General features: G+C 47.2%; 1 protein-coding gene across 2 annotated transcripts in view; it reads right to left on the reverse strand.

Moving 5' to 3' along the window:
* Positions 1-7,210: 7,210 nt before the first annotated feature.
* SCARA5 (scavenger receptor class A member 5) overlaps positions 7,211-18,494 on the reverse strand; it is a 126,833-nt gene continuing 115,549 nt past the window's right edge. For both annotated transcript variants that reach the window (XM_043564836.1, XM_043564828.1), the window contains exon 9: positions 7,211-9,366. In XM_043564836.1, the coding sequence (XP_043420771.1) occupies positions 9,230-9,366 (137 nt within the window). In that variant the 3' untranslated portion in view covers positions 7,211-9,229. The remainder of the gene's footprint in view (positions 9,367-18,494) is intronic.

Below are 18,494 nucleotides of genomic sequence, written 5' to 3' on the forward strand. Positions count from 1 at the left end.
AAGCCAGCTACAAGCCTTCAGCCTGGACTTGACTTCTTCCTCATCATGGCAATTGGATCATCCCCATTCATCCCTTGGGAAAGGGTCAGTTCAGGTTAAGAAGCTTCAATCTTTCATGCGCATATTAGCCCAACCAACCCCACTTGATCTAATTTCAATCACTGTTTTGCACAGTGGACCTAAATGAAAATTACTCTTGTAACTTTTCACCTTTATTACTCCGTGTCTCTCTGTCTTCTCCAGAACACAATTCAGGTTTCTACCTCAATCTATGTCTCCTGAATTTGCAGTTCTAATTGCCCAAATAAACACCTGTTTGCTTAAATTTTCAGCAAATTGTTTTTTTTTAAGTTTATTAATTTATTTTGAGAGAGAGAGAGAGAGAGGGAGAGAGAGAGATGAGGGGCAGAGAGACAGGGAAAGAGAGAGAGAGAGAATCCCAAGCAGGCCCCACACTGTCAGCATGGAGCCTGATATGGGGTTTAAACTCAGAGCCTCAAGATCATGACCTGAGCCAAAATCAAGAGTCTGATGCTTAACAGACTGAGCCACCTAGGCAGCCCATGGCAAATTCTTTCTTAATCTACATTCCAAGCAGACTAGGCTTCCCCCTCCTAACATGGTAACACAAATGTCAGGGTGAGAGTGAATCTAATTTTCTTATGCTAAGGAATTCCCATCCCCTTTCTTTGTGAGAAACATAACGTTTAAGCATCAGCAGTGTGTCCAACGCATAGATGAGGCACAAGCTGTTTGGTTTATAAACTTTCTGTTTTTCATTTCGCTTTACAGAGTGCCAGAAAGCATCAAAGGTAAGCATCATTTCATAAATTTCTCAAGTGCAACATCTTGGCTCCAGGCTCATGGCCATGGCCTTGTCTAGACAGGAGCTTAAACCCCAACTCTACCCCTTAATAGCTACATGACACTGGGCAAGTTACTTAACTCCTCTGGCTTCAGTTTTTACTTCTGTAAAATGGGAATGATGATAATTTATTCCTCATAGGGTGACTGTAAGGATTAAATAAGTCAATGTAAGTGAAACATGCAACACAGTGTCTGGCAAGTATTAGATATTCAATAAATATAGTTTCTTTTCCTTTCTCGGTTTTTTTCTTTTTCTTTTATTCCCTCCTCACATTCCACGTTCTTGATATTCCATAGCAGAGTCAGTTACTAGCTGCTAAAGAAGGGCTGGTAATGACATGTTTGTCCAAGGATCACTGTTCTTAACACCAACCATAGGAAAGGTCAGATCTTACCCCATTGCAATTTTTTCCACTCCCTGGGGTTGCACTAAGTAATACCACATTGGCATTATCTTGTCTTTCCCACTAGATTGAGAGCTTTCTGGAGGCAAAGATTGCTGCTTTCTTCATTTTTAATGCCTGCTTGACTGTGTCCTAGAACTGTACCATAGGTACTCAGTTTGAGTTAACTGATTTCCTTTACTTTGAGAAGCCAAGGTTGCATGCCATCTAGCCTGTGGTATGCCTTTGGGTTTAGATCTGAGCGAAGTCCCAACTGCTGCTTACAGGTTGTCACTCTGGGTTAGTCGCTATCCTCTCTCAAGGTCACTCTCCTTACCTATAAAATGGGAAAACTAACCTACAGCGTTGTTTGAAGTCTATTGATGCAGGTAGTTTGTCTTGCAAGTTGCAAATACTTCCTCCATTTCGATTCCACTACTTTGAGTCTAAATGAGAGGTGAGCCAACTTTACTTACGGATGTTTTTCAAAATCTTGGGGGTTTTTTTGCCTGTTTTTTTAAGAGTTTAAAAATGTGACTTGGTCTAGGGGCGCCTGGGTGGTTCAGTCGGTTGAATGTCCAACTCTTGATTTCAGCTCAGGTCATGATTTCATGGTTGATGGAATTGAGCCCCATGTTGGGCTCTGTGCTGACAGCATGGAGACTGCTTGGGATTCTTTCTCTTCCTCTCTCTCTGCCCTTGCCCCCAACTCTCTCTCAAGATAAATAAATAAACGTTTAAAAAATGTGACTTGGTCTAGAAGAAATGGTGGCCTTTGGTGGCTATCTTTGAGGGAGGGAGTTCCTGGCAAAGATTTTTGAAGCTTTGATTGTTCTATCAGTCAGGATCCAACCAGAAGGCAAAACCAGACCAGTTATTTGAGAGAAAATTCACTATAAAAAATGCTAGTGAGAAAACTGAATGTGCAAAAGGGGAATTGTAGGAGACCATGGTGGTAAGCAACCGTAGGAAGCAACCAGCCTCCCTACAGCTGCAAGAACCAGGAAAATGAAGGGGGAACTTTAGAGAAGGGTCTTGAGGAGCTGCCACATGGAGCCCTGGGCAGGACCCTGGCAGCTGGTGCTGGGGTCTCTGAGAGGACATGATGAGGCTGCTTCTACCAGTGTTGGGAAAGCTGCAGTCTGGATCCAGCTGATGCTACAGAGGGCACTTTAGATGCTACAGGAAGATGTCTTGCTGGGGTGATGCTTACAGAAACCTCAAGTGAACAAGAAAAGCTCAGAGGGAACAGCTTTCTTCCTGTAGCAGCAGAGAGGAGCAGGCAGGGTCAAGCCCTCTGGGGCTGCCTGCATAAAGAATGTCACAGGGAGCTAGCAAAACAGAAGTCAGTTTGCAGAGTATTGCAAAGTATCACAGGGCTGAGTGTTAGGTGGGTTTGAGGCTGAGAGACAATTAATAATTGACTCACAGGTTGAGAGTGGCCATTAAACTACATAGGACTTTGGATGCCAAGCTGGTGTGATGTCCCAGGACCACAGGTACAGGGCTTTGGACCCTGAAAGAAGCAAGGAATTACCATGGAATTTTTGTAAAAGGTTTGAATGGGCATTATGCCATACACAGAGAAGTTGGTACTTAACATTTCATCAAATATTGCTTGTTATGGTCATCATTTTAGCAAAATGAGCAAATATTATATGTAACTGTTTTATTTTTTTATTTTTTAAAGTATTCATTTTTGAGAGAGAGAGAGCGAGAGCACGTGTGTGTGCGAGCAGAGGGGGGAGGGGCAGAGAGAGGGAGAGAGAGAATCCCAAGCAGGCTCCACGCTGTCAGCACAGAGCCCAACGTGGGGCTCGATTTCATGAACTGTGAGATCATGATTTGAGCTGAAATCAAGAGTTAGACGCTTAACTGACTGAGCCATCCAGGTGCCCCTGTGTAACTGTTTTAATGAAGACTTCTGGCTTGACATTTACTGGAATGAGTAGAAAGTTAATGGCTCTGGATTTTACAGTGGCAGTGTCATTCCAACCAAAACCCACACTAAGGCAATATCACCCACCACCTGATGGGAGATGACCTAAATGAAGGCATGGTGTCTACGGAGATTGGTCAACTAAGTATACAACCACTGAATGACACACTCAAACATCCTGCTTCTTAGACGAGGACTCTTGCCATCAGAAGATACTACTGCCAGGGCTCCTGGGTGACTCGGTTAAGGGTCTGACTCTTGATTTTGGCTCAGGTGTAATCTTACTGTTTGTGAGTTCAAGACCTGCATCGGGCTCCACACTGAAAGCGAAGAACCTGCTTGGGATTCTCTCTCTCCTTCTCTCCCTGCCCTACTCCTGCTCACACACACACACACTCTCTCTCAAATGAGTAAACTTAAAAAAAAAAGAAAAAAAGAAAAAGAAGATATAATTGTCTGGAATTGTAGGTAAGAAGTTGACTGCTGGAGAGGGACTCTCACTATTTATAATAAGAGCCCTGACTCTAATCACTTTTCTCTGGGTTTGTTTGTATCACAGAATCTGAAGTTTCCAGCCCCCAACTTGAAACTGTAATTCCACGTAGGAAGTTCCAAAAGAGTTGGTTTTGTTAGTCCTGATTTTCCTACTGTAAACCATCTCTCTCAACCACCATTCAACCTCCTGTCCTAGTCTGAACCCACTCCCTTCTGACACACCCCTCTCTGTAAATGAGGAGGCATCCCACCTGCTACACACGAAGGATCTCAAAAAACTGTCCTCTAAGAAAGACTTCTTAACTTTCTGGTTTTCTATGCTCTTGTGTAACTATGTCTCAGAAACACATGGAAGGAATAAGATATTTGATTACAGCTGAATAGCCCAAGAAATCGGTTCGTTGTAAATAGTAAATGGCTCTTAATCTTGATATGGGAAATGTTACCCCATTTGCTATGAGTAGCATGTGCTGTGGTGGGACTCGCCTGACATTCTTCTTTGTATAAAGTTACACAGCTCCAAATGTCAAACAATTTACCCCTCGGTCTGATTTGTGATACAAGAATAAATAAATATGTCAAATGATTTTAGAGAGGAAAGAAATTATACTCAAAAAATGATTTGGGCTGAAATCCTTTGCAACGAGAGAAGATTTTAGGAATCATTTCAGAAACACCAAAGGTGCAGAGTAAAATGGGAAGAGGAAGAAAGAAAGAAACCCAAAATATTTTGGATCACAGCTGGACTCCTTTTATGATGTGGCAGAAACACAGATCCTCAGAGCTCCATAACTTTACCCTTGCCTAACTCCTTTATATGCTCTGCAAAGCTGAGGTCTTCCAGAATTGGCCAGGCAGGAGGAATCTCCAGCCTCTTTAGAGAGTCCATTGGGAGGCAGAGGGAGTCTGTGATTGTTCTGTGTGCGTTGGTCCTTGTTAAAGGGCTTGCTGTGGGTTTACTCTACAGGTGGTGCATCAGAATCATTTCAATGTAGGTAACTTAATGTAGAACTGTTTATTTCAGGAAGCCACATTACAGGACCCAAGGGCTGAAATACTGTGTATTCTAACATAACTGATCTATCATCTCCATTTCCACCTTCCTCGGATTAACCTCGTAAATTCTAGTGTCATGATTGCTTATGTTCTGTACAGTGTAGCGTTTAAGATTTCTTGGATTCAAGTCCCAATTTTTCTGTTTACTGTGTGATCCTCCCAGGACCTCAGTCTCCCTGCTACCCCCATAGAATTGGGATGATTAGAACAAAACCAGTAGTTATAAAAATTCAGGGAGTTCATTCTTGTAAAGTCCCAAGAGCCTGCCACACAGTAAATGCTCAAGGGATGTTAGCTATGGTTTCTGTCGTAAGATTTCTTCTTATCTACTACTATTTTGAATGAATGAGCATGTATAAACTTACTGTTTAACAGTAAGTATAAACTTATGGTTTATCATTCCCATTTCCTATTGTTGGCTATTGGTGTAAACAGAGCCACCTGTGTTATTGCTATCTTACTAGCAATGAAGGTAATTTTTTAAACAATTGAGTTATTTGTGTTTTGCATAAGTACTTTGGCAAGCAACCACTGTCCCCTTCATCCGTATGTTCCTTGTTGTTGAACATTATTATTCTCGTGTGGTTGTTATGCTGAAAGCCTGTGAAAAGGGTAAAAGCTAGAATGTAAGCTCTGTGAGGACAGGAACCAAATTGGTCTGCTCTAGCACTGTGTCTCCTGTACGTAGTACAGAGCCTTGCACATGGTAGACACTCAGTAAAGACTTCCCAAATGAACACGCCAATGAAAGAAGGGCAAGAACTTTGTCAAAACCCTTCTTCTGTGGGTAGAGCATGAGTTTCCTCTGAAAAAGAAAGGTGATTCCTTGTGCCTGTTAAAATGACCTGAATCTATTCATCACAGGAGGGAGAGGTCTTTTCGTCAGACCCAGAACAAGGTTGCACTGATTGGAGCCCTAGTAGACCACAGTCAGCACATCCTTCTACTTGTAGAGAACACAAGATAGGACATTAGAAAGCACCCATGGTGTGGACATAGGTGGGGCTGAGAGGAAAGTGGGCCAGGCAAGGAGCCAGGAAATTTTTATCAGCACTTTGGGACTACAACTCAAGTAGTTCTTAAAGAGTCTAAGACTTCTGTTTTGGAGACTTGTCTGTTTTAAAGTTGTATTTTTCTGGAATTATTTCTTTGTAGCTCATCCTTAGCTTAACTCAGCCAGTAGTAGGAGCCGCCCTCATGGAGAAGGGCAGTGACCCCTCTTTTTCTGCCCTGTCTAATGTCTATAAGGCACCACTAATGCCCTCATCTCAAATGCCGGTCAGAAGTAACCTTTGGGGCCTATGTGTGCTGTAGTTAAGCCAACCACTGTAGTTGACTCGATATGTGGAAAGGAGCCAAAACTCTCTCCACCATAAGCACCCCTTAGTTTCTCCAGCTACATTGTTTTATGACAGTCATGCAAACATTTCTATAAAATGTCAAATGTGTGAATCACTTGTGTTTCTCTTCTTGGAATGGCTCTCCCTTCAACCCTCCATAGAATACCCCTCTCCCTTCCCTCCTTTTCCTCTCCTTCCCCTCCAACTTTAGCTTTTTGGAGCTGAGATGGGGTTCTGGCTGCAGCTTTGTTATTTATCCCTCTCCACCAGCTCACCACTCCCCGCCACCCTCCCCCCCCACCCAATTAGAACAGGTTAAAGAGTTTTCAATAAGGACTTTCAGTCCCCTAGGTAATTCTCCCACTCTGGCAAGAGAACTTGAAAGACTCTCAGCTCTGTGTGAGCTCTTGTAATGGTGCTTTCCTCAGAAGTTGTTCTAGCTGGCCTCATGGGATTCACACAGATTATTGTTCAGCTGACAACTCAAGGGAACCCTTATGCACCTTTCTGGAACTTTCTTTGTATAGTTCTCTACTCTTGAGCACTGCGCCCTGCAAATTCCAGCCACCTTTGTCTCTCCTGTCTCCAATCCTTGTGTCTTCACCTTAGTGAGATTCCTGGACTCAGGGCTCCCTCAACTGTGCCACAGTCGGACAGAGAGCCCAGGCCAGGGTAGGCTTACCCCACTTGCTGCCCTTCCTCAAGGATCACGGTCTTGTGTTACATGTGTTGCTCAATGTTTGAAATTATGCATTAAGCACACCGTTCTAGTTATGACAGAGGGAAGATGATTATAGGAAGTACCCTTTCATTCCCAAATACCAACTCTGGAGATGTCAGGAAATAGGTGTTCTTTCCTTGATTGAATAAAAATGCAATTCTCTTATAAGCTGGGCCTTGATTTTTCTGTTGCCTGGGACCCCTTCCTTAGGTTACCTACTAAGGCTTAAGACATTGTGTTCCACCATGTTCTTGGTCTACACTGTGTTTATTGTGCTCCAGAAGTATTAAGATAGCTTCTCATAAGCTGCCCATTCTACCAATCCCCAGTGAGAAATGATAAGACCATCCAGTTTTTACCAGTCCCCCCATGCTCACCAGAATTTCATGAGAAAGAATGTGACACAAAGTTTGTTAGTGACATGTTCTTAGCTTTATTGAAATTCTTTCTTACAAAAGGTCTGATGTATTTTAGGCCAGGCCTAATTTCCTTTAGTCCCTGAAATACAGATCCATGGTTATTTCCATGTCCTCGTAAGTAAATATGTAAACTAGTAGACTTTTCAGTTAAGGTTCAAACACTTATCATTGTGATTTTTATTTGACGTAAAACAAGACTTGTGTTTTCCTAAGTGAAAAGACCACGTAAGAAAGTTATGTGGGTCTTCATCGATGGGATAGCTGGATTTTTTGCCAGAAATGACCTGGGGTTTATTTCATTCAGTGTGACATCTTTCCACCTTTAGTATTTTCTCTTTTTAATGCAAACTTTGCAATGTGCTGAGCTATGTAGTAAAGAGTGCTATGTTCATATATGCATGCATATATTGGCCCTGGAGAAAGATGCTTGAGTACATGCGTGTTATGTAAACATAGCAATTGATCAGGAGAGTCTCTGATCATTAGGACATTAATGGATAACAAGCATACTGTAAGCAAAGAACAACCAATAGCACATATTGGTTTTGTTGTCAGCCAGGAATTTTGCTGGTCCTATACCTGGGGGGCGGGGGGAGGTCCCAGGTGTCACTTTCCCCAGCTAAGCTGATACTCACCCCATGTGACAGGGATTTGTGTGTCCGAGGCCTGACTCAGTTTGTGACTCCCCCAAGGGAGGTGAGTCTGTGCTCACTTACTACCATGTAGCTTCCCTAGTCCTAGAATATGTATATGGCCTGGTTTGACCTCCTCCTCATGTCAGAGGAAGAATATGATCTTCCTGTCGCTAGGAGAGGGGTGCAGATTGAGGACTGGCAGAGGTCCATGTCTCCTTCTTCTGCCAGAGGTTATAGGAAATCATCATTTCCTTCCACGCTTACAGGATCCGTAAGGACATGCGTTCTGATCATAGGAGCACACCCAAAGAAGCCTGGATAGCTTCACCTCCAAACAGCTCTGAGACACAGGTAAGTTGGCCTTAAGGCTGACTGTCAGATGATGAACGCTGGTCTCAGTTGAACCCAGATAAGTCCCCATGTCACCCTCCAAATCGCCTTCCTCCTGGTTGGCCTGGAAGCCAGTCACGTCCAATCTTATACTCTGTAGTATGGAGTATGTAACCTTGTAATCCCACATGTCTTGCACCTGAGTGTCCTGCCCAAGCCTAGGAAAGACACAGTAGGATGCAGGTAGAAACAATGGTTTAGTCATTCTCAATCTTCAATCCTACTGGCCACGTGAATGGGTCAGTTGAGTGCTACCTAGAGGTAAGGTCTTACCCAAGCTAACAAGCCTTGTAGAAACGCTACAAAGTGGATAAATGAATTTAGCATCCAAGATGTGTAGTACACATGGGAGTCACTCATTGGATGTTAGTTTCACTCCTCTTTTCCAAAGCCAGCTTGCCTCCTGCATGTGACATGCGTTTCCCTCTCACTCCTACAGCTGGCCCTTCCTCTATATCACTTCCCCAGACTAACAAATGGTGTGCAGAGGCAGAGTAAAGAGAGGGAAGAATGAATCATTTGGTATGGTCTCTTGCTGGGAAGGAAGATGTCAAAACTCTTGGCCTAACTAAGGGAATTATCTGAAGAGTAAATGACCTGTCATGCTACCCTCCCGTGTCCACTGCTGCGTTTCTCGCCAACATACTCTCAGCATTTAACTGACAGACCAAAGGGAGCATGGATGTTGAGTCCTGATGCATGGTGCTTAGAAGGGCGGGCAAAATGACGATCGAGTTGCCCAGGGCTTCACATGCAGGAACCCTGGTAGAAGGGAGAGACAGGCAGTGGATCCCAGAGTTGCACTTTGGAGCTGATGTCCAAGAGGAGCATGACGACAGGCCACTGTGGTCCTGGCACAGGGATATGGGGGAGGGGGATGCTGGGCTGGGCAGGGCAGAGGCATGGTCCCAAGCGATGCCCCCACCCCAGGAATGCAGGAAGGAGGCTCGGCAGCAGGGCCCGGACTGTGGACTGTGCCCAGTTTCAGTGTCTGTTGCATGTCACCCCAGCATCTTCAGCGTGTCCGCAGTTTGTCACCCCCCATTTGGAGAAGCTGCAGCGGAAGATGGTATCTTCTGTGCCCTTGCAGGCCACATCATCCATCCAAATCCTCCCTGTGCCTGTAGGGACAAGTCAACATGGTTTCTTAGCAGATATGCAGGAGAGCAGGACAGAAGAAAAACAGCACCGCTGTGTCTGTTCTTAACTGGGCTGTCCCGGGCTCTGCTGGCAATTCTCAAATTGAGCCATTTCCCCTTGCCCTCTCCTCCCCACCAAGACCAAATACTCATTTTCTAGGCTCAGTTTCCTGAGGGCAGAGTAACAACAATCGCAGTGATGGCAACATTTATTGGTATCTCCTACACGGCAGACATTTCACATGTGTGATCTTCCTCCATTCTGAGCATGGCGCCGTGAGGTAGACATTAATATACCCATTTTATAGAGGCTCAGGATACAGTTGGTGCAGAGCTACTCAACTTGTAAGTTGCAGAGTCTGAAACTCAAGACCAAGTTGGTCTCGGCACACACTTTATATGAGACACCTCATAGCTTTTGAGATACAATGTCTTGCAGTCTTTGTTGATGAGTACTCAAGCACGGCCTAATCTGAGGGACAATGTCAGACAGATCCTGGATTGGACAGATCCAGTGCCCTATAACCAAGTATGTCTGCGCAACATGACCCCCAATCTTTTGAAATTTAAAGCAGATGGTTTCACTCTATGAACTCCAAACAGTGGTGCCAGAATGACAGAGGACCCCAGAATTTAACATTATAGCCATATATATATATATATATATATATATATATGTGTGTGTGTGTATATACATGTATATATATATATATATATACATGTGTATATATATATATATATATATATATATATATATATATATATATATTAATGAAAGGAAGAAGCATCCCCAACCATAATTAGGTCAGTTCCCCAAATACAAGGTCCCTAAGACAATCTACATGAGCTCCACCTGCAGCCAGTCCCGTTTACCCAGATCTTAAGGAGACCAACCCACTGGTCTGAAGTTGCCCATGCAGGGGAGCCTTTAGTTGGCTTTCCTAGGATTGTACCAGAGCCTTGAGAGACATAAACTTGGCAATAAAGGTCCCCAATGAATGTCAGAGCAATAGAGCAGCTGGGTGAGGCTCCAGGAAGGAATGGAGGGGGGTTGTCTGGAGTCAGGGGTCAATGGAGAGGGGAGTGGGCTGCAAGAGAAGTCACCTGGGCCCCCGCTGATCAACTGGCAGGACCATCACCCATGGTTCTGGTGCGCTCTCTTGTGCGGATGGCCATGCCAGATGGTGGGAGCCCATTTGGGAGCCCTCTGGAAGCATGACTGAGCTTCAGGACACCCACAGAAGCAGTGGCTTAGAGCCTGGTTACTCAAAGTGTGGTCCTGGACCAGCAGCATTGGCATTACCCAGAGCTGATTAGAAATGTAGAACTTCGGGGGCACCTGGGTGGCTCAGTTGGTTGGCCAGCCGACTTCACCTCAGGTCATGATCTTGCAGTTCGTGAGTTTGAGCCCTGCATTGGGCTCTGTGCGGACAGCTCAGAGCCTGGAACCTGCTTCAGATTCTGTCTCCCTCTCTCTCTGCCTCTCCCCTGCCCACGCTCTGTCTGTCTCTCTTTCTCAAAAATACATAAATATTAAAAAAAAAAAAAAAAGAAATGCAGAACTTTCAGGTCCCACCTAGGACTACTGAACCAGAATCTACATTTTAACCAAGAGGTTAAGCACAGAAATTTGAGAAGCACTGATGTAGCAGAAGCAGGGCTTTACAATAAGTAGGCCAGATCTTGATTCAAATCTCAGCCCCATCGGGGGAACAATTTCAGTTTTAAAACTGGGAGGGAATTACCAGGATGTGAGAATTTTGGTGCTGAAACCAGGTACATGCTGGCTGCACCAGGATTGTTGGTCACTCCAGTGCTCTAGCTTGTTAGGTCAATGAGCTGGCACCAAAAAGCATGGGGTTAAAGGTCATAAATTAGCTGTGTCAACCTGATCAAGCCAGATGAAGTAAAAAATTGTTCCTGATTTTTCTTTTTTCTTTTTTAAATGTTTATTTTATTTTTGAGAGAGAGAGAGAGAGCAAGCAGGGAGAGAGGGAGAGAGAGAGAATCCCAAGTAGGCTCCACACTGACAACAGTGAGCCTGAGGTAGGGCTTGAACCCATGAACTGTGAGATTATGACCTGAGCTGAAGTCGGACACTCAACTGACTGAGCCACCCAGGTTCCCCTGTTCCTGATTTTTAAAGGACTTTGAAATCTACGAAAACCCTATAAAAAAGGTAGCTCAGGGATTGGTACCGTGTCCTGATCCTAGTAGCCCTGTCTCCTCCCGGCCCCAACTTTCAGCATCCAGATAACCTCTCCTTGTGGAGGAATGGTTGAGACGACTGTAAAAACCTTAAAGCCGTCACTCGCTCTTGAACTGCATAGGAGAAGTCTCTTTACAAAGGATGTTATCTAAACCATTTTACTGCCCACAAAATCTACCACATGAGCTATGTGGTTTAGACATATTTTCGTTATGTAGAGATTTTCAGCATCTGTTGTCATGGGATTGCTGAGCAGTGAATTCAGGGACAGAGCTGGGAGGAGAGGCCTCCTTCCGCTGCCTTGGCCGTTGTTTCTTCACAAGAGCCTCTTCCCTGGCCGGATACCCTGTGCCTCTTACACAATAAGCCCTTTGAGGCCTAGCAATAATTTGCAGATTAAATGTCTCCTGGAAAATACATCAGTTTACAAATTACCCAGGAAAAGCCTGCAGGCCCGAGAGCTCTGTGGGATTAGTCACACCCAAAACAAATAAAGAAGTAAATGAAGGAAACTGACAAATACAGAACAGACCCAAGGTAACCAGCCCAAATGCGTATACAGGATCATGAAACTCCAAACTCCAGTTGGTGTTTAGCCAGGGAGTTCTGGCTATTGTTCAGTCATGGAAGAGCTCATAAAATGAGAATAGGCTCATTAAATCGGCAGTGCCGGGTCTCTGCAGTATTACGGCAGCGTGGGGCATCGCCGGAGGGCCCGTTAACCCGCGAACCATCCCTGCCACTCACCACGTCAAAGAGCCTAGAACTCCCATTTCTCTGCACCAATCACCACTTCAGCTTTAGAACTGACATCCGATTCCTCCAAGTGTAGCCACAAGACCAGGAGCGTCAGCATGACCTGGGAGCTTGCTGGAAATGCAGAGTCCGGGGTCCACCCGGGCTTGAATCAGAATGTGCATTTCAAGACGATCTCCCATGATTCATGTGCGCCTTCAAGTCTGAGAAGCCCATCTTGGGCTAGCTCTCCAAGCTCCCTAGCAAAGCCCCGTGATAACTAAGCCCCACTGTTCAGATCAGAAAAAGGAAGCAATAGGGTGACATGTTTATCTTGAGGAGGCAAAATTGGGACCAGAGGCCAGGTCTTCTGACACTCAGACATGAGGCACTGTTTGAAGGTGATGTTGTTGGGATGAGTAAGTGGAGATTTTAATCTATCCTCCTCATTCATTCATTCATTCATTCAACATGTATTTGAGGACCTTTTCCATGCTCAGCACTATTCTGGGTGTCTGGACTACATCAACAAACAAAAAAGGAGGAAACAGCTACACAAATCTCTGCCTCAAGGAGCTAACATTTGACCTTCTACCTGTTTATTTGGAGTAACATTAATAGAAGAAATAAGTTACACTGAATCCACCCATCGGAGCTGCACACAGAGGTAGCCAGACAAGTATCAAATGAGTATTTAAGAGATGGGAAAACTGAGGCCCCAGAAAGATGAAGTGACTTGTCCCATGATGACCAAGGGCAGGAGGCCACGACCCAGGCCTCTGATGTGCCGGCAGGCCAGTATTTGCTCCTCACGGGTACACAGTACCCAGCACGAACACTAGGTCGGGGGTGGCGCACCGTGGACCAGTTCAACCCACCGTCTGCTTTCGTAAACAAAATTTTGTTGGAACACAGCCCCACTGTTTGATTATGTTTTGTCTGTGGTTGCTTTCATGCTACAAGTGCAGAGTTGAGCAGGGAGAGAAACCTTTGGCCCATAAAGCCTAAAATATTTCCTACCTAGCCCTTTCATGTTTGTGGATCTGTGCACAAAGCCACCTCCCAGTATTTGGACTTTATCTTAGAGAAAAGGGGCGAACACTGGTAATGATGATATGATTAGAAGCGAACACCCCCAGTTCCATCCCTCGCACCTCCACCCACAAATCTGTCTGCATTTGTACCCATCCTTACTCCCTCTGTCTATGTGTCTTACACAAAGATTTTCTCTGCAGACATGAGGCTCCCTCCCAGCGGGGCTACCCTCTGCTCCTTCCACCCCTTCCTAGACCTCCTTCCAGCCATCACCCTCCATCTGCTCTGTCTGCATTTGCTCCTTCTCCAACAGCTCTTGGACCAATTTAAAATCAAAAAACACCTTTAAGTCTCTCCCATCCGGCTCTTTCCTCGCCTTTTGCCAGAGAAACTGATAATCTGATTTTTGGGCCCTGTCCAGGGAAAATTTTATGGTGCCAGACCCCCAAGAGAACTGCCAGGGAGGGACTGGCAGTGCCTTGTGTTCTACGGGGGGAGGAGCCAGATTAGGCAGGCACAGAAGTTCCTTCCTTCCTTCTTCCCTTCCTCCCTTCTCCCGGCCCCTTCTTCCCTCCCTCCTTTCCTTCCCTCCAGCCTTTATCCATTTACCCTAGTATGTCCCAGGCAGAGTCCTGGGTTTTGGAGCTGTGAAGGTAAAGCCTCGTGCACAAAGGTGTTCACACATGTATCAGAGCTCAGGAGGGTGTGAGAGGTGTCATGATAGAGACGTGACACCCGGGGAGCTCCGAGTAGGGGCACTGACATCCCAGGGCACGGGTGGGGCGGGAAAGGAAGTGGCCAGCAAAGCTCCCCTCAGGAGCTGATAAGTGAGCTGATTTGAAAAGCTGAATAGGAGGTAGCTAGATGAAGAAGGAGGGGAAGGCATCCCAGATGGAGCCTGAGAAGATACGGAGACACGAAAGAGCCACGGGAGCTCGGAGAACACAAGTGGTTGCGTGTGGCTGAAGGCTGAGAGGGAGGTGGGAGGCAGAGGAGGAAGGGTCTCATTTCCGATAGAACCCTGGCAGCTGCAAGGAGGAAGGCGGCAGGAGGCAGGCTGGAGCTGGAGGTGAGGCAGCAGTGAGGAAGTGGCTCACGGAGGGTCCCAGCCCCCATACGCCCACCTTGACTGGCACCCCACCTCCGCCCAACGTATATCAGAGGAGTGTGCACCACAGGGCCCGTGCCATGCTTACCACCAGACGCGTGATCTCATTTAGCGTTTGCCATTAGCCTTCGATAGCGGAAGGGCTGAAGCTAGGGGAAGCCACAGAAGCTACTCCAGGTCACTGGCTCCAAGTGGCAGATCTGGGACTCTAACTCAGGTTTGACCCACAGCCTGAGCTCCTGACCACTGCTCTGCCCTGCCCTGCCTGGGCATCTAAGGCAAGAGCAGGGGGAATGAAGGGACAGGTTCAAGGGATGGCAGAGAGTAGACACTGTGGGACCCAGGGACCAGCCAGATGTGGGATTAGGAGTGGGGGAGAGCGGGACGGGGATAGGCGCGTGGTCCTGGCTGGCAGGCAGGAAGCAGATCCAGAGGGCACAGAGAGAAGCCAAGCCATGGAGGGAGGGGTGGGGCTTGGGAGACTGAGGCTGGGGATGGGCAGATCGGGACGAGGCATTGGGGCCCTGGTGGGGAAGGAGGCTGCGGTCAGAGGGTGGATCTGATATACGGCCCCATCGCTGCCAGGAGAGACGGCGTTCCTTGCCCACTGCGCCCATGGCCACCATAACCTGACAGCCCCCACCATGCTGTTCAGAGTCGATAAACACGCCTGTCTTTCCTCTACACTGAACCTGTTGAGGCTGGAGACTAGGTTCACTCAACCCTGCACCCACCACTGAGCCCAGTGCCCACTGGTGCCTGAGGAAAGCTGGCGGTGCAGCCTGGTTTAGGGTTCGGCTGGGTCAGCCCCTTCTCTTACCCTCTGTGAACCCATTAATAACACCTGGCCCGCCGATCTGTCGAGGTCTCGAATATCACACGACGTAAGTTACTGGACCGCGATGGGGAAATAACAGTGCAAGTGTGATACGTGCAGGAAAGTGAGTCTGGCTTTCCAGTGACTGGTTTACAGCGGCGATTTCAGAGCTTCCCCATGTGTCACATGATACAAAAGTCAAGGGGGAATCAAAGAGGCCACAGACTCTCAGTTTGGGACTAACTCCGCCCATGACATTCAAATGATTTCTTTTGGTTTCTCTAAAAGAGTTTCCGTTTATTTTATTTTATTTTTTTAACGTTTTTTATTTTGTTTTTGAGAGACAGAGAGAGACAGAGCAGGAGTGGGGGAAGGGCAGAGAGAGAGAGAGAGGGAGACACAGAATCTAAAGCAGGCTCCAGGCTCCGAGCTGTCAGCACAGAGCCCGATGTGGGGCTTGAACTCATGAACTGTGAGATCATGACCTGAGCTTGAAGTCAGACACTCAGCTGACTGAGCCACCCAGGCACCCCCTAGCCACTGTTGTTGTTGTTTTTAAATAAATTTTTGTTTATTTATTTTTGAGAGAGAGAGAGACAGAGGGGGAGAGAGAGAGAGAGAAAGAGAGAGAGAATGGGGGGAGGGGCAGAGAGAAAGGGGGACAGAGGGTCTGAAGAGGGCCCCACATGGACAGCAGAGAGGCTGATGTGGGACTTGAACCCACAAACCGTGAGATCATGACCTATGCAGAAGGCAGCCACTTAACCAACCGAGCCACTCAGGCGCCCCAAGAGTTTCTGGGTTTTCTTTTCCCCACAAGGTTTTACCTTCACTTACTAGGCAGGAGTCCTCACTGGAGTCGAGAATGAAATAGCAGGGACTGTTCCTACAGTTCCAGCTCCTCATGTAAACAGGGATGGCGGTTTCCTTGAAGAAAACAGGCTGAAATCCGGCCCAAAGCTTTAAGTGGGAGGAAAGTGCTCTCTCTGGTGGGCTGCCCTCCGAGGAGCTGGACTCTCTGAACTCCCCACGCGCTCCGGCCTTTTGGTAGAGAGGCCAGGATGGGTGGGGTCGGTCAGCTGCTCTCTGCCAGCTGTCACAACAGATTTCACCCCGTCACTTTCCGTCAATGGGATCATCTTAGGCGGCCCAGACTGCTCTAACAAAGTGTCATTGACTGGGTGGCTTGTAAACAACACTTATTTCTCTCAGCCCTGGAGGCTGGAAGTCCAAGGTCAGGCTGCCAGCATGGTCGGCCTCTGATGAGGGCTCTCTTTTGGACTGGAGACTACTGTCTTCTCTGTGCTTCCTCAGGGAAAGAGGAAGACGGAACTCTTTGGGGTCCCTTTTGTAAGAGCATTAGTCCTATAATGAGGGCTCCACTGTCACGACCTAATCACCTCCCAGAGACCCCACCTCCTAATCCCATCACACTGGGGGTTAGGATTTTAATACAGGAAATTGGGGGAGACACAAACCTTCAGTCTGTAACAGCTACTGAGGTCTAAGGGCTGAGATTCTGCACAAAAGTTACAACAGCCCCTGGTGGGGATGAGATGAATGGTGATTCAGAGGAGTGGAGGTGTCCCGGCCGGTCTGGACGTGACCTGGCTCCGTTTCCCTATCTGGAGAGGATGTGTTGGCCCCCCCTCTCATGCCATCCCATGAGTCCCTTTAGCCATTGAGCCCGGTGGGTCGGGCAGCCATGGCGTCAGGCAAGACAGCACACAGGCCTGGCTCCACTCCATGATACAAGGAGCTCCCACAGGGACCAGCTGTTTTTCCACAGGCCACAAGGGGGGCCTGGAAACCGAGGATGAGTGGATCAGTCCAAACCCCTCCCCACACCTGTCAGAACTTGGGTCCTCTTGACAGGTGAACAGGAGCATTTCCAATCCCAGGGGGCTCAAAGCTGGAAGGCACATCAGAGCCCGCAAGCCCTTTTAAGTTACAGATGGGGACGCCAAAACTCAGAGTCTTGGAGAAGCAACAAGCTCACACAGCCACGGGTCAGCACTCTCTCCTGAGGGCGTGGGGAGTACTGGGTTTGTGCACGTGGGACCGTTGTTTTAGTTATGGTTCAACACAGGTTTCTTCAAGTTCAAGGTCTGATGGAGGAAAAAGTATGTGTGAATGTGAATGTTTATATTTGAGTGTGAAAGTGTGTGTGGCGCTATGGATGTTTATAGCACGTGTCGGCAGGTGTGTAATTCATGGTCCCAGCTCAGGGCGCCTGGGTGGCCCAGTCAGTTAAACGTCCGACTTCGGCTCAGGTCCTGATCTCGCAGGTCGTGAATTCAAGCCCCACGTCAGGGTCTGTGCTGACAGCTCGGAGCCTGGAGCCCGCTTCGGATTCCGTGTCTCCCTCTCTCTGCCCCTCCCCTGCTCGCACTCTGTCTCTCTCGCTCAAAAATGAATAAACATCAAAAAAAAAAAAATAAGTGGTCCCAGATTGTGTGTAGTAGGTGGTGGTCACAGCAAGCATGCCAAGGTCTAGAGAGTGTTATGTGCTGAACTGTGTCTCCTCAAATTACCAAGTTGAAGTCCTAACCCCAGGACTTGAGAATGTGACTGTGTTTGGAGACAGGCCCCTTAAAGAGGTGACTAAGGTGAAATGAGGTCATTGGGGTGCTATCCAATATGACTGCGTCCTTATAAAAGAGGAGACAGAGGCACCATCCAGAGGGAAGACCATGTAAAGACACAGGGAGAAGACGACCATCTATACGCTGAGGAGAGAGGCCTCAGGAGAAACCAAACCCATGGACATCTTGATTGTGCGCTTTGCAGCCTCCGGAACTGTGAGAAAATAAATCTCTGTTGTTTAAGCCCCACAGGTCTGTGCTCTTTGTTACAGCGGCTGAGCAGACTAATACAGAGAGGTAGCCTGGGGGACAGACGCAGTACCATGGACGGGGACTGGAGCTGGGGCACAGCTGTCCTCCTTGAAGCAGGAGAGCGGTGGACGGTTCAAATCCGCTATCTGCCCAGAAAACGTCTGCACCCCTCCCTCCAAGTCTCTTGTACCATCCATAGGAAGGGAGGTATGCTTGAGCATGTCGAAAGGAAAGCAGCAAAATGGTGAAGACTTGGCGAAATCCTGTCACATAAAGACGAGATGAAGTAACCGGAGATATTCATCTGAAGAAGAAAGGACTCAGAGAGGGGCAGGGACAGCCAGCAGAGTGGGTGGGAGCCTGGCCTCC

This window comes from Prionailurus bengalensis, chromosome B1 (assembly GCF_016509475.1).
Source record: "Prionailurus bengalensis isolate Pbe53 chromosome B1, Fcat_Pben_1.1_paternal_pri, whole genome shotgun sequence".
NCBI lineage: Eukaryota > Metazoa > Chordata > Mammalia > Carnivora > Felidae > Prionailurus > Prionailurus bengalensis.